A 15721-nucleotide genomic window follows, 5' to 3' on the forward strand; every position below is an offset into this window, starting at 1 on the left:
TACGTTAGAGACATTAATCATTTTGCTTCTATGCTTAACCTTTCTGATTGTTGGATGTGTATGCATATCCCTCCTCAATCAAAAAGATCTGGCATTCTATTACATGGTATTCCTAGAAATGCTTCATATAAGATTAGCAATAATATGAAGGACAATCGCATAAGTTTACCTCCTGTATTTCTATCGCTTGTAGAATTAGCTCCTTATTGTTTTCATTTTAATCACAATAGCAAAAAATTTTTAGGTCATTATCCATATTGTAATTGGACACATGAATACATTAATGGATCTTCTTGTTTTCTTAATGTTACAACCATGAGTGGCAGACCAAAGGTTTTAATTAATAATGTCACAACTTACATGACCTATGAACAACAAGCTGCGTGTAGAGACTTTTATGTTTGGTTCGACTGGATGAGAAAGAGCAGCAGAACTACATGTTTGCTTCAATCTGATTTATGGTTATTTTGTGGCACACGTGCCTACAAAGAAATCCCCTCTGCCTTTTCTGGTACCTGCACGTTAGGTATAGTAGTACCCTTGGTATATAAAATAGATAAGCTCCCAGCGGTCCGTTTGCGTAACAAAAGGGAAGTACTATCACCTATTTCTCAATATACAGGGACGGCCATCTCTAGGTCCCTTCTGCCTTCTTTAGGTGCAGCCATGAATTACCGTGATTTGCATAAATTGGCAAACTGGACAGAAAATTTGTTTAATTCCACCATTTTGGCTTTAAAAATGATTAACAAAGAAATATCAGAAATAAGAAATGTAGTTCTTCAACATCATTATGCTTTAGATGTGATCCTTGCTTCTAAAGGTGGAATTTGTGCCTTAATTCATTCTCATTGCTGCATGTATATAACTGATCAATCGACCAATATCTCTGCTACTATTGATCATATGGAACAAATGATAGCCCATAATCCTTTGAATCCACCTGAAGGTTTTGATCCATGGGAATGGTTGTCTTCTTGGTTACCTAATGGATTATGGTTAAGAAAAATATTATTGATTGTAATTGCATGTATTGCTGGCTTCATTATGGTGTGTTGTTGCATTCAATGCATACCCTCTTTGATTTCCCAATGCACTGCATGGTGGTACCGACCACGGCCCACCACAGGGGTTACAAGAGGAATTTATGTTGCAAAGTGTAGACGTTTAGGCAATGAAGTGTACGATTTGGACTAATGGTCCCTCTTTTCCTCTAATATTATAAACAAGAAAAGGGGACATGTGGGAAAATGATTGCTTGTACATGAGAGCATGAGCAAAGTTCTTATTGTTACAGGGTGATTTCATAGCTAGAAGCATCCTTGGAGCATGAACAGCTCGTGCTGTCCTATATGATTGGCTAACGTGGCATGGCCTGATGCTCGCATGGTCTAGTGCGAAGGTTCTTATCTGCTTGCTAGAACAAATTGCTTGGCTTGTACTTTGTATCTTTCTGATTTCACACAATAAAAGCTGTGCTGCATGAGCCCTAGGGGCAGCCATATTTCGGAACCTATTATGGTGTGAGACTGATTTTTCTTTGGATGCCGAGCTGCAACTCGACAAAAAGGTCCATTATCATGTTGTCACCCTCCAGACCTCTTGTGGAGGAGACACACAAAGAAGGGCCTGAGACGAAATGATTTCAGGGTCTTGGTAGGTTCATATGGAGAGAGGTGGTCCTTGAGTTATTGCGGACCTGAGCCATTTAAGGTTTTATAGGTCTAAACCAGCACTTTAAATTAGGCCCGGTAACTAATTGGTAATCAGTTCAGTCAGACCAGGATTACTGTAATATGCTCAAACTGTTTTGCCCCAATAAGCAGCCTGGCCGCTGAAGTTTTTGAACCGTCTTCAGAGGCAGCTCTACATATAATGTGCTGCTCCATCCTTATGAACTTACCTAACCTAGAGGTTACCAGAGCATACATAAATCTATGCATGAACAGAAGGGAAAGCGGGTGGCGCTGTGGGTTAAACCACAGAGCCTAGGACTTGCCGATCAGAAGGTCGGGGGTTCGAATCCCCATGACAGGGTGAGCTCCCGTTGTTCGGTCCCTGCTCCTGCCAACCTAGCAGTTCGAAAGCACGTCAAAGAGCAAGTAGATAAATAGGTACCGCTCCAGTGGGAAGGTAAACTGCGTTTCCGTGCACTGCTCTGGTTCGCCAGAAGCGGCTTAGTCATCCTGGCCACATGACCCAGAAGCTGTATGCCGGCTCCCTCGGCCAATATAGTGAGATGAGCACCGCACCCCAGAGTCGGTCACAACTAGACCTAATGGTCAGGGGTCCCTTTATGCACGAACAGAACATTATTGATGTGTTCTGTGTGCATGAGGCACATCCCTTAACAGAAGACATCAAGAGGTGTCTGCATTTATAGTATTTTAGACCATCACCAGTGTTTTTAGTGGAATTCAGTGTGCCATTATAAAGAATTAATATTGAAGGACCTATGGCCTTGTTTGCGCATTACATAGAATCATGAGTTGTTTCACTTCCAACAAACCATGATCTGTAGGCAAGATTTGTTATTTGCTTACGTAAAGGGCTGTCCAAGGCATTTTGCAAAGGACAAGGACTCCCCTCCCCAAGCCCTTTACATGTACAGAAGCTGTGTGGAACACTCGGCTCTTGATTTCCAACAGGGAAGAATAACCAGAAGGCTCAGGAGAAATGGTTGGGGCAGCAGGTGCTGCTGCCTGCAGTATTTGCTTTCTGTGATGATTGCCTCATTTTGCCTAACAGTTTGGTTGAACAAAACAAACCTTGACACCTGGTTTCATACATAATAGTAAGCTGAGGTTCTTGGTTTATTTCTTCAGTGTTCTAGCAAGGAGGAGCAAAGCAGCTCAGATTGGCACATTCACAGCAAACTATTAACTGTGATTGACCAGGACAGGTGAAGTGCTCCTAAACCTCTTAATCTGCCAAGTGAAATCAATTGGTTGTTTTTTATAGTAGTCCAAATAAGATGTAAAAAACAAACAAAATAGATAAACAAACATTTTATAAGGCCATTGTGCCTCCTAGATTCCCAGGTGTAATAATGGGTTTTCAAATAATATTTGATTCCAAGTAAACGAGTTTCAGATGATGAATTTCTTCTGGTAAAAGTTTATTTTCTGCTTATTTCATGCAATGTAGTTTATAGAAGGACCACTTCTGGATGGCCTTGATTGGGGCACTTCGTACAACAACGATTCCACACCCAATGAAAGAAACACCACACTTATCTACTATGAGAATTTACTGTTAGGAGTACCTCGAATTCGACAACTAAAAGTCCGTAACAACACATGTTCTATCTATCCCTCTTTCCGGGCATTTATGAAAGAATGTTATGGTAAATATCAGTATTTACATGAAGATAGACAATCATTTGGCTTTAAGAATGCCTCTGAGTAAGTATCGCGACATTTTATTTTCCTTGCTCCTTCTGACTGTATCTGAACATACTGTACACATACTTTAGCAAAATAAGTTTAATAGTGGGATTTGGCTTCCTTAGGGAGCACTGAGAAATTTTGTTATTAATGCATTTGTACTGTAAATAAATGAAACAATATGTGTCAAGGGGCTCAAGTAGTGGCACCCTGCTGATTTGCACCTACATCAGCTTGTCCTGTAAAAGGGTGAATCAAGCGCTGCCTTAGTTTAGACAATATTTGCACGAGCCTTGTGCCTGTGCTACCCCTTGCCTCCTTCAGTGCTTCTAGATTGGAATTTATTGTGGAATTGGTGTTGTTCATTGTTTTTGCATGGTTCACACAACATCATAATAAAAATGCCAGTCCATTTCCCCTTACTGTGGAAACTCTGAAGTAAAAAGGAGCCAGTATGCACCTACAGTCACTGCTGGTATGGAACACATTAGCACATATTTTTGGCACGTAGTTTGTCATATGGGGTCCCCTACTTCTGTTTGCTTCTCATTCAAGTACAATCTAACCTTTTTGCTTCTGGTGGCCACAATGATGTGACTGTGACTGTTTTCACCAATTGCTGCATGCAGAAGGCATGTTCACAGTTCATATATCAGAGACCTCTATATTAAAAATAAAATTTGGCTCATCAGGAGTTCTGCTAAATCTTTTAGCCAGCTGTTCGCCACATGAGTAAGAAGCTAGAGTGGGCCCCATGGCCGCTAATGGGTATGTGTGGCTCTTATGGAAACCCTGCCAACCAGCACAGAGAATGGCCATGGCTATTGCAAATTGATGAGACCAAACTTGGCCCAACTTGCTTTTAAAAAAAAACATTGTTGTGTTAAACTTTCTACAAGTTGTCCAGGAACAAACATTAGCCTCAGTGACCTAGAATTTCATGGTTCCTGCCTAGATCCCTTAAATATAATTGTTTCAGTGGTAACATATTAGTGTTAAAGCTTCTGGGCTAGGAAAAAGAAAGCAAGAGAATGCATGACACCTAACTGAGTACAGCCACATCAGATTGATTTTTGGTGTGCGTGCTAGTGTCATTCAACCCACCATTTTGCCCATGGTGAAACATACTAGTTATGCTTCTTTGTATGTTCTTCTTGCGGTTTTGTTTTGTTTTTTTAAGAGAAAGGTATCCGTGTGCACAGATACAGAAATAACTGCATGTATGTCTAGAATGGAAACGAGCCATAGATGGTGAGGGAGGAGTGACTAGGAGGAAGGAGAAAACAAAATTACAGATACATTCCAGCAACTTCCACCTATTAGTGTGGATAGCAACCAACAGAATAGCGATTAATTGCATATTAAGATTGAAAAAAGGGGAATGTATGGAAACTAATATGCCAGCTGCACTCACAAGAAAATTAGGTCTATGTGAGTCCCTTGCTTCTCAGTGTACCAGGACTGAGGACTCCTTGGGTTTATTAATCATGATTTTCAGTTACATCAAAGTCAGGAAAGTATGGTTACCAGGGCTGGAACCAACTTAAGATCTGAAACAAACTTTGAACCATGTTTTCATAGACTGGTTTATTCCAATACTGGTAAACATTGTTTAGTTTTACTCAGAGTAGATGCATTGAAATTAATGGACCTAACTTAGTAATGTTCATTAATTTCAGTGGGTCTACTTTGAGTAAAACTTTGTTGAATGTCGCCCCAGTGTCTGAATATTTATTTTAAATTACCCCAGATAATAGATATTTGTTTTATGTTTTTAAAATGTTTGCTAAAGCACCTTTGTTGATATTATTTGTAAAATTGTTTTGGTATTGTCTTAGGTTGCCATCCGTTTCGGGCATATAAATTGATATGTGAGGTATTTATATATTTAACAACACGGTATAGTCCCTGTGCATTGTGGGATGACTATAGGGTTCAACACAATATTATTGCTCTGTATCCCCTGCCACACATTCATAGGCATATGAATGCCCAACAGGCTGTTATGGGAAATGGCAAGGCTCTACACAGCTTACATTTCCCAACACAGCCCTTCCACGCTTCTTGACCATACCATCTTGGTGCACTGCCTGTATGTACAACTGGAGTTATGCCTTTACTTTTAAACCACATTCAAGCACATTGTTTCCTTCAAGGAATTCTGCAGCTTACCCCTCACAGAGTTACAATTTCTAGCAACTCTTAACAAACTACAGTGTCCAGAATTCTTTTAGAATGTGTTTTGTACTATATACACAGCCCACAAAAAAAGAATTAAGGCTGTATACCAAAGTAGACAAGATGTCATCCATAGAATCTTGCATTCATGTGATTGAATTTTTAAAAGTAAATAGCAGGATGGGATAGGGGATCGGACCATTTGGATTGGGAGCCTGGTGAGAAGGGGAACTTTAACCCTTCACCCTCTTGCCATGATCTAGATGGGGGTGGGAGAAAACTGGTACGAATGAGATTTTTGTTTCCACCGTGAATAGCAGGTGTGCAGTGTTCAATTAACTATTTCTGTTAAAAAGGCACTGGAAAGCTAAGAGTGATTGAATAAATCCTTGGGGAGTAAATGGGGGGATGCTTTCTGTAAACCGAAGTGCCTCAATTTCCTTCTTTCCTACAGGTGGCATTATTCCACTTCTAAATCACTCTCCCCATGGCATTGGGGCCTTATTGGGCTATACAGTAGTGGAGGATTTATGTTCACCTTGCCTAAGTCAAAGGCAGAAAGTGCAGCAAAACTTGCTTTCCTCAAGAAACATAACTGGATCACCAGAGGAACAAGGGTTATCTTCATTGACTTTTCAATGTATAATGCCAATGTAAACCTCTTCTGTGTGGTCAGGTGAGCTCTTCTGTTTGCTGTTCTTAAAATTCAGTTTTCAAGATAAAGTAATCGCATTACCAGTCCTGTTGATAAAGTAATAATGGCATGATCTACTCTGTTGCTGAATGGACGAATCTCACCCTGCGCAGGCTACTTAAAATTGTTGTACATCTACTACGCAAATCAAATCCTTCTTCTTTCCACTCCTTCCAGTTGCTGCTGGTTTAGCATACAAACTCTTCTAGCCCTTGACTTTTGCTTTGCCTTTTCAGGCATTAAATCTAGGGTGCCACCACTGCATGGACTGTATCTCATTTCATTTCCTAAAAGTTCCACTGATGCCAGAGTTTGAAATCTTGACTGAATGCTATAGAGCAGCAGCTTTTTTTTGGATCCACAAAACCGAAACATGTTAAAACTTGTCAAGAAACAAAACCCTCATTATATCTAGAGCAGAAGTGGCTGGCTTTTCTTGGTTCAGTAGCTACTTACATCCTTGGACAGTTCTCTAGGTGCATGCTAGTGGTGATTGTGACCAAAAGTGGGTATGTGCATCCTATACTCACACAAGCACAGAATGCATGTGTGCACACTCACATAGGTACAGAGCCCTCACTGATCTACTGAGGAATGGAGTTATTGCACCTTCTCTGCTCATCAAATGAAGTGGAAGGGTGTGATATGCATCTTCAACAGGGCACTGGACTGGGCCGAGGGGTTTAAATCTCTTGGCCCACTGCAGTTCATGCCTGTTTATATTTTTTATTCCTTTGCCACCACTACCAAAATCTGTGGGGTCTTGGGGGCCAGAAAAACTTGCTTAGGGGACTACATCAGACCCCCAAGCCAGAGGTTAGCTACAACTGCTTGAGAGGTAATAATAGTTCAGGGGCCTTTGAAATTACCCCAGGTGAGCTTTGCAGTTTGGAATCAGTCTTATGTGTTACCGGATAGCATCCTCCTTTACTTTCATTTCACAGGCTCATTGTGGAATATCCTGCAACAGGTGGTGCAATCCCCTCCTGGCAGTTCCACTCTGTAAAGCTTCTCAGATACGTCAGCTATTACGATTATTTCCTGGCCTCTTGTGAAGTCATTTTTTGTCTTTTCATCTTCACTTTCACCATCCAAGAAGTTTTAAAATTAAAGAAACAGAAAAAGGACTATTTTAGAGATGCCTGGAACTGGCTGGATGTGTTACTGCTCCTGGTAAGTCTCAGAAATTACAAAAAAGAATTATGACAGAAACCATATTGTGTGGGGACAGGATGCTTTCCATTATGCCACTAGAGAGAGCTGGGAATATTGGGAAGAGGGGTAGATGTTCCTTGGGCAAGGAACATTCGCAGCTTCAAATTTAGTATGTTTCTGCCCCTTGAGAAACATAGCAGTTAACTGTGTTTTACACATGGCAATTCTTTTCTGAAAACCAGGCTAAAGCAGTCAAAATGCAAGGCTCACGATCAATGTGTACATTCAGTGTTTCCTGGCCATCCACAACTTAGCTTGTATATGATTTACAGTAAGCATAGTGGTAATCAGAATAATTTTGTTTCCCTGCTTTCCTTAAAGTAAAGTGCTTGAAAAAGTTCTTAGTGTTTTATTTTTCCACAGTTACATAAGAACGTGGCTACATTAAATTTATTATATTCAGAGTGGTGCTGTATTTATGTTGAATCCATTGGCATGGATAGCAATCCCTGCTCAGTCTTGGTTTCCTTGGGTGCCACTAGATCAGTCAGATAAAATGTTAAACTTTGGCTTTTCATTAGAAGAATGTGCTAAGAGCCTCAGAGCTCATGTGTTCCCTTTTCCTCCAGATTTTGATTCCATTATTCACTAGCTAAGGTTTAGTGTTATGTCAAAAACTGAAATTTACCTATGATTTAATGCAGTGCTTCTTTCTGGGGGGTCTGCAGGGGTACACATACCCCTAAACATTTTGTGAATCTAAGTTTTGCCTCATTGAGGAGCAGTATTTCAGTATGAGTAGAAAAATAAGAGTACCCCTAAACAATTTTTATAGAAAAAAAGCACTGGTTTACTGAAAGAAACTAACTTCAAACTTTTGTTTATTAAGGTGGCTCCTTTCAAAAACCATAGTTAAGTTCAACCATAGTTCAGGCATAATGCTGAACTGCAGCTACCAGTAATTGAAAATTGAAGGGAAAGCTTTCAATTGTCTCTTTGCAGTCTGCTTTCACCCATTTAGGATGAAAAAGCAGGAATTATAGGACAGATATCACCTTTCTTTTGGGAGGAAAATTGATACCTAAATTAGGAACAAGCTTGTCTGATACCTCTTTTGGGCCTTTAGCAGGGATAGGATTATTTCTTGTTTTCTGCTGTCTTCTACTCCCTAGTAATTGGGGTACAGTAAAAATAGAGTTCCCTGATCCCCACCCATCCAAATATTTTTTATTTATTAAATTTCTATACCACCCTTCAACTGAAGATTACAGGGAGGATTACAATATAAAAATGCAAAAATATATGACATAGTAACAAACAAATATAGTATCCCTCCACACAGTTTAAAAGGCCATAAATTGTATAATTAGCTAAAAGTTAGGAGAAGAGAAACGTTTTTTCTTGGCACCTAAAGATACATAACGAAAGGGCCAGGCAAGCCTTCCTGGGGAGAGCATTCCACAAGGGGAGAGCCACCACAGAGAAAGAGCCCTCTTGGCCTCTCATGGAAGAAATGTCTCAGATGATGATTGCAGTGTCTGGGTTGGTTCATGTGGGGAGAGGGGTGCAAACTTCCCATCCTCAAAAAGCCTGTTGTGTCATGGCAAGAATTTTGCGGTCCCCAAAAGGCGACATCAGATGGATAAAGAATGGCAGCTCTATAACAGTAGCTAAAGAAACAGAGTCCCTATCTTTTTTCCACCGAAAAGATTTCTACTTTATCATTTTAATGGCCTGTCGGTATTTTGGGGCATTCCAGGTGACAGCAGAGCTTTAAGAAAGAGACAGATGCAGAGATAGAAAGAGAGACAGAGAAGGGATGTGAAAATCTAGTTCAGAAGGTGGAGACTTTTTCAGCAGTATCTGGAGAAAGGCAAATCATTATGTCATCATCCTGTCAGCACAGGGAGAAGGGCTGTTTTCAGTCTCTGAGGTTGCTACACAAACATGTAAATACATTTGCTTGCAAACTGTAATAATTACAACAGCAATTCTTAATCCTCATTTTGTATGTAAATAAATGAAATTCTGGGACTCATACGGAAATCTGAGGGAAACTCACCCCACACAGAAAGGGGAAACCATTCTAAGCTAGTAATAAAACTTAAATGAGTTCTTCATGTACCCTAAAACATTCCATTTCAGGTGACAACTAAGATGTGAGTATTCCATGCCTGAAGAAAAATATTAATGTTACCCTCATGGTGAAGAAGAGCATGAGTTATGGTGTTTCATAAAATAAAATGCTCCTTATATAGATACTCAGATACCCAGAGGGCCTTCTCGGTAGTGGCGCCCGCTCTGTGGAATGCCTTCCCATCAAAGAAATAAACAACTATCTGACATTTAGAAGACAGCCCTGTTTAGGGAAGTTTTTAATGATTGATGTTTTAATGTATTTTTACTCCTTTGTTGGAAGCTGCCCACAGTGACTGGAGAGGCCCAGCCAGATGGGTGGGTGATAAATTTATTATTATTATTATTATTTACTCCCTACATACATTTTAATGCATATTTGGCTTATAGGCAGATATGGTTGACCTCTCGTAGCCCTTTATCAATCAACTTCATTAAGATATGAAGAATATATCAGAAAAATATAAATTGTAACCTCACAAACCTTTGCCTTTTCCCCCTCCAGTTGTCTGTTTTTGCTATTTTCTTCAATGTTTACCGAACTATTGAAGTGTCCAGGTTGATGGAAAGTCTGCTCTCCAATTCAGAAGCTTATCCAGACTTTAATTTCCTTTCATTCTGGCAGACCCGTTACAATAATATGATTTCAGTGAATGTATTTTTTGCATGGATAAAGGTACTGCTGCTCACATTGCTAAATATATTAACAATGTTTTATTTTCATACTTCTCACAGAAAATTTTCAATTTTTCTCTTAGAGATTTTAAAGAGCTATCTGAAGAATGTTTGCATAGGTGTTTATAGATATTTTCCTCTTTCCTCCACATTCATAATCTCTGCCAAGGCTTACCCCTTAGGGGCCTATAGTACATTATTTGTCAGGGAGACCCTCAAAAATGCCACTTTAGTAACATCCACTGTCATGTTCTCTATCACCTTCCTTCTAAAATTACAGCCTACTTAAAGTATAGGAGTGGGGAAAGCTGTTGTGTAGAATTATGGACTGCTAATGTGACCATGAAATGCCTTGCATTGCTTTAAGAAAATGGGTTAACTTTTCACTAATCTTCCATTGGTCAAAGCTGGTCATACAGTCACACTTGCCCTAGCAGTTACTCCAAATTCCAAATATGTCCGTTGGTCCAAAAAGATTAGAACACCCTGTTCTAGTGTAATGTTCAGAAGGGAATTTCCATGGAGAGAATGTCATGTTCCAGTTAAATAAAGAGCTTGTGCATTTCCCACATTTATTTTCCCTTTTAAACTTAAACTGGAAGTGCCGTAAGAGAAAGTCCCAATCGCGTGCTCTTCTTTTGCAGTTTCAGTTAGGTTACCAGAGTAGCATGGGATCTCACACTAGGGACCAATGTAATGTTTGAAATTGGGCTTAAAGGTCCACCATTCAGTACGTCCAATACTGATTATTTTAATTTATATAAAGAGTTATATAGAATCTCCAGCAGAAATCCTTCCTCTGGAAAGGGAACTGTGTGAGCACTGGAAGTGATCTATAAGCACTAGAAGAATGGGATATAAGTTTTTATAAAAATTCAAAATAATATGTCTTTTATAAAGAACTTCATTTCTCTAGTTATTTCATTTCAGGCTCACCTGAATATTCATCCAGTTTAGTATTGGTTTCCTGCCAAATTTAGGCAGGTAACTGTTGGCTTGGTCTTTGTCCCACCACAATGTATCCTGTTCTGTTTTCTTCCAGATATTTAAATACATAAGCTTTAACAAGACCATGACCCAGCTGTCTTCCACTCTATCCCGCTGCGCTAAAGATATCATCGGATTTGCCATCATGTTCTTTATCATCTTCTTTGCATACGCACAGTTGGGTTACCTGGTCTTCGGGTCTCAAGTGGACGAATTTTCCACTTTTCAGAATTGCATGTATGGAGTCTTCCAGATTGTCTTCATATAGTTCTGTGATTAGTTGGAGCAGAATTTTCTTAAGTGAAGTGCTAAGAGTGCCTGAGATGTTTAATAATGGCATGTTGTGGGATATCTGAGCTGACTGGTAAAAGTATACAGCTGGAATGGGCAATGGTGGCACAGCAAATCTTTACTGGGTGGGCAAAGTGACCCATTTACTCACAGCCATTTTAAAGGAGCTCGCACCTGAAACAACAATATATCACCAAACCCTTCCCGCTTCAGTTCTCATCCAGGTACAGGGAGACATGATGACTGTGAATGAACATTTCTGCATGCAGGGCACAAAGTGGATTGTTACCTAAACCAGCCTTTCTCAACCTAGTGCCCTCCAGGTGTTTTGGACTAGATGCTTTGACCCCAGCCAGCATAGCCAATGGTCAGGGATGATGGGAGCTCTCGTCCAAATCATCTGGAGGGCATCAGTTCTAAACTTTTATGTCTAAATTGTTTTGCCACTATACACTCTTTGGGAGCTATGCTGAGGAGCAAGGTAAAAATCTTAATAATAAAAAAATCAGCTAGTCACTATAGAAATAGGTTTGAAAGCTCAGAACAGATAATCTATGGAAGCCAGTGGTTGATATTTTAAAACTGAGTATAAACTGTATCATAAGATTTAACTCAATATAAATTGTAGAAGAATATTGTATACTGACCGTTTCAATATTTTTTCTCCCTCTCAAGTTTTACCCAATTTCGCATCGTGCTTGGAGATTTTAACTTTGCCGAAATAGAGCATGCAAATCGAATTCTTGGGCCAATTTACTTCATCACATTTGTGTTCTTTGTGTTCTTCGTACTGCTGGTAAGTAGTGTTTTAGATAATTCCAATTAAATACAAATACATATACAAGCAAACAAACAAATAAAGAAACAAATAAACAAACAAAGTAATTAAATCTCTGTATTTGGGCTGGTGTCAGAGTAATAAAACATAGTACACATGTTCATAGTTTTATGGGACAGTGTTTAAATGATCATATATTGGCTTAATATACTGAGATATCAATGTGCCTTTTGTTAGCATAGTCAAGTACTGTTCTTTTCAATTTGCAGTGCAAACAAATAAACCAGGAAAGCTTCAATTAACCATATTCCAAGCCACAATTTGAAGTTGTTTTAATACTGTGGTTTGTTCTCAAGCTGGTAACCATAGTTTCATGGCTTAGATAAAACTGGCAATTATGGTTAATTAGAGACTTTCCAGTTAATCATGGCTTGTGGAAAGGGAAGAGTGAAAGCAAAAGTCGTGTTTATATCTTTGCTTATTAAGCTGAAAGACTATTGTTATATATATTTCAGCAAAGTTGTCATATTTTAATGCAAACCATGAGCACCAGAAAGCCAACAACAAAAGCAACAACAGTATAATCCTATGCATGTCTTATTTGGAAGTAAGTCCCACTGAGTTCAGTGAGACCCACTTCCAGGTATCTGTGTACAGCTGGGTTGGGAATTGTGTGGCCCTCCCGGTGGTGTTCAGCTCCCTTTGGGCCCTAGAAGTATGTAACAACAACAACAACAACAACAACAACAATTATTATTATTATTATTATTATTATTATTATTATTATTATTATTATTACTGATATGCTTCCCATCTGACTGGGTTGCCCCAGCCACGCTGGGCAGCTTCCAACAAATTAAAACATTAGACACAGTAAAACATCAGACATTGAAAGTTTCCCTAAACAGGGCTGCCTTCATATGCCTTCTAAAAGTCAGATAGTTTATATCCTATAGAATTGGCCTGAGACCACTCACTTACAGAAGTGCAATATGGTCTACCTTCTGCTGGAATTTCTTTTGAGAGATACATTTGTAAAGCACTGAGGCATGACTTTAAATTATTCTGCTGTTTAAGCATTCAGGGCTGACACTTACTTCAGCAGTCCTTGCAGTGCTAAGCTTAGTAATGGTTTGTTAATGAGTCAGGGAAAAAGGAGATGTGGCAAGGAAGCAGGGATGCAACAAGAGGGAGATTGAGAGATGGTAGACTGCAAATGTTGTGGAGCAAGGAGCTAATTTTAGAAAGGCTTACCATTCTTATTTGTCTATTCCCTCAGGTTTAGCGGGTAAAGTTAGAGAACTCGAGGTGGGGCATGAGTTTTCTTTTTTTATACTTTGTTTTGATTATGTTGCCCTGCCAATTTACTGTGATAAACCTTGAATACTGAATAGCAGAGCCAAGTTGCTTATGTAAAAGTAGGCATGATTATAAAATGTAGGTGTACATTTTCATATTTGCCACTGGGATGTTAGAAGATGAGAAAACTAAATCAGTCAGTCATCCCAACCTTATTTTTCCCAAATAGAGGTTTTGTAAACATGGGGTGCTTTTGTTAAGGCTGCAGTCTTATGAAGTAAGCCCAGTTGTATTTCCATTGTAAGCCTTTGCTTACATCCATGCTGCATCATTTCCCCATTATCTTTTGAAATCTGACCTACCCACTTTCCTATTCCTGTGCATACCTGGGGGTCTTTTTGCACACAGATAGCACACAACTTTACTTGTAAGCCAATTTACAGCCTATGCTGAGGGGCAGGTTCAAGCACTTAGTCTGTCATCATGATGAGCAGCAGTGTGACATACTTATTTAATTGGAGATGGTTAAGTACAGTGGAATAGGGGATGCGGGTGGCGCTGTGGTCTAAACCACAGAGCCCAGGGCTTGCCGATCAGAAGGTCAGCAGTTCGAATCCCCGCGACCGAGTGAGCTCCCGTTGTTCGGTCCCAGCTCCTGCCCACCTAGCAGTTCAAAAGCACATCAAAGTGCAAGTAGATAAATAGGTACCACTCCGGCAGGAAGGTAAACAGCGTTTCCACGTGCTGCTCTGGTTCTCCAGAAGCAGCTTAGTCATGCTGGCCACATGACCCGGAAGCTGTCTGCGGACAAACGCTGGATCCTTCAGCCTGTAAAGCGAGATCAACGCCGCAAACCCAGAGTCGTTTGCGACTGGACCTAACTGTCAGGGGTACCTTTACCTTTAAGCACAGTAGAATACAGAATGGAATCTTTTCACCAGTAAAACATCCCTGCCCCTCATTTCAGGTGGCATGGGCAGTGTATCTTGTAGTAGTCATCCAAACATCATGAGGAAAATTGCAATCAAGTTTGATTTGTACCTCATTACTAAGGTACTAAACATGACACAAAATTTTGAAGTAAAATCCTCATCAAGGGCGCTAACCAGCAATTGATGTGATCCCCTTGGACAAACGGAGAAAAAAATAATGGGTGTAGTCATCATATTAATATTGGAACTTTGGAAGGAGTTGTAAAATTAATAAAAACTACTATTAGCCACTACCTTGCAAGGTTGGTGAGTTGTCTTCTATTATGAATGTACTAATTTTTCTTATTCACTGCACCTTGCAAATATTGTTGACTCTAATCGCTGCTCTGTTGTATTGACTAATCTGGCATCATTGCTTTTGATTATAATGGATCCGATTAAATAACCATTGAGACCCCTTCCTGTAAGTTCAGCCTCTGATTTTGTGACTCAAAATTCTTTCTCTTTTGCACAGAACATGTTCTTGGCAATCATTAATGACACATACTCTGAAGTGAAAGCTGATTTTTCAGTCATCCCAAGCAGAGAATTTGAGATCAGTGATCTTATTAAACAGGTAAGCACCTATAGGTGTTTGTTCATATTACCATTGTCAGCAACAAAATAATGGCTGCTTGTTAATCATATATTGGCTTAATAGGATGAGATGTGAAGAAGTTTCATTTTGTACCTGCAGCCACTTTGCTGCTCCTTTTGTTAGAGCAAGTAAACAAGACAGGAAATCTTTCCATCTCATCCTGACTGGGAAATTAATGGTTAATGGTTTCAGGACGAACAAGTATATTAAGACTCATATAATGGTTTAATATCCTGGCTTGTTCCAAAGCTATCATGAGGACAAAATGGGAAATTATAGTTAATGGAAAATTTCCTGGCTTATTTTCTGTTCACACAAAGGGAAGAGCTAAGTGGTTGTGTGTGCGATCAAAAGCTTGTTCACATGTCAGCTTAATCATGTGACTATATTAATCATAGATAATAGAATCTATAATGAGTAGTTACTGACTACTTGCTTTATTCATAAAGTCCTTTAAAGGATCAACCCGGTACTACTTCCTATAGTTCCAATTAACTGAGATGCAATTCACTTGGCTTCAATGGGTCTGTGGTTCCATAGACAAGGAATGGGGTTTTGTCACCTCATTGTTTG

The 15721-nt window shown here is 39.5% G+C and overlaps 1 protein-coding gene and 1 long non-coding RNA gene across 5 annotated transcripts in view; both read left to right on the plus strand.

The window, feature by feature from the left end:
• The window catches only part of PKD2L2 (polycystin 2 like 2, transient receptor potential cation channel), a 33934-nt gene that overhangs the window by 8021 nt on the left and 10192 nt on the right, over positions 1–15721 (plus strand). For all 4 annotated transcript variants that reach the window (XR_014163918.1, XM_081893659.1, XM_081893661.1 and 1 more), the window contains 7 exons: positions 3148–3404; positions 6019–6240; positions 7203–7431; positions 10055–10225; positions 11267–11448; positions 12178–12298; positions 15026–15127. Coding sequence is in view for 3 of the 4 variants with exons in the window: in XM_081893659.1 (XP_081749785.1) it covers positions 3148–3404; positions 6019–6240; positions 7203–7431; positions 10055–10225; positions 11267–11448; positions 12178–12298; positions 15026–15127 (1284 nt within the window). In the remaining variant the exon portion in view is untranslated. The remainder of the gene's footprint in view (positions 1–3147; positions 3405–6018; positions 6241–7202; positions 7432–10054; positions 10226–11266; positions 11449–12177; positions 12299–15025; positions 15128–15721) is intronic.
• On the plus strand, positions 123–1068 carry LOC309360182. The gene is made up of 2 exons (XR_014163945.1): positions 123–306; positions 659–1068. It is a non-coding gene; the product is annotated as an uncharacterized lncRNA (long non-coding RNA).

The sequence above is a fragment of the Podarcis melisellensis genome (assembly GCF_964234715.1).
Source record: "Podarcis melisellensis genome assembly, chromosome: 2".
NCBI classification, from domain to species: Eukaryota; Metazoa; Chordata; class Lepidosauria; order Squamata; family Lacertidae; genus Podarcis; species Podarcis melisellensis.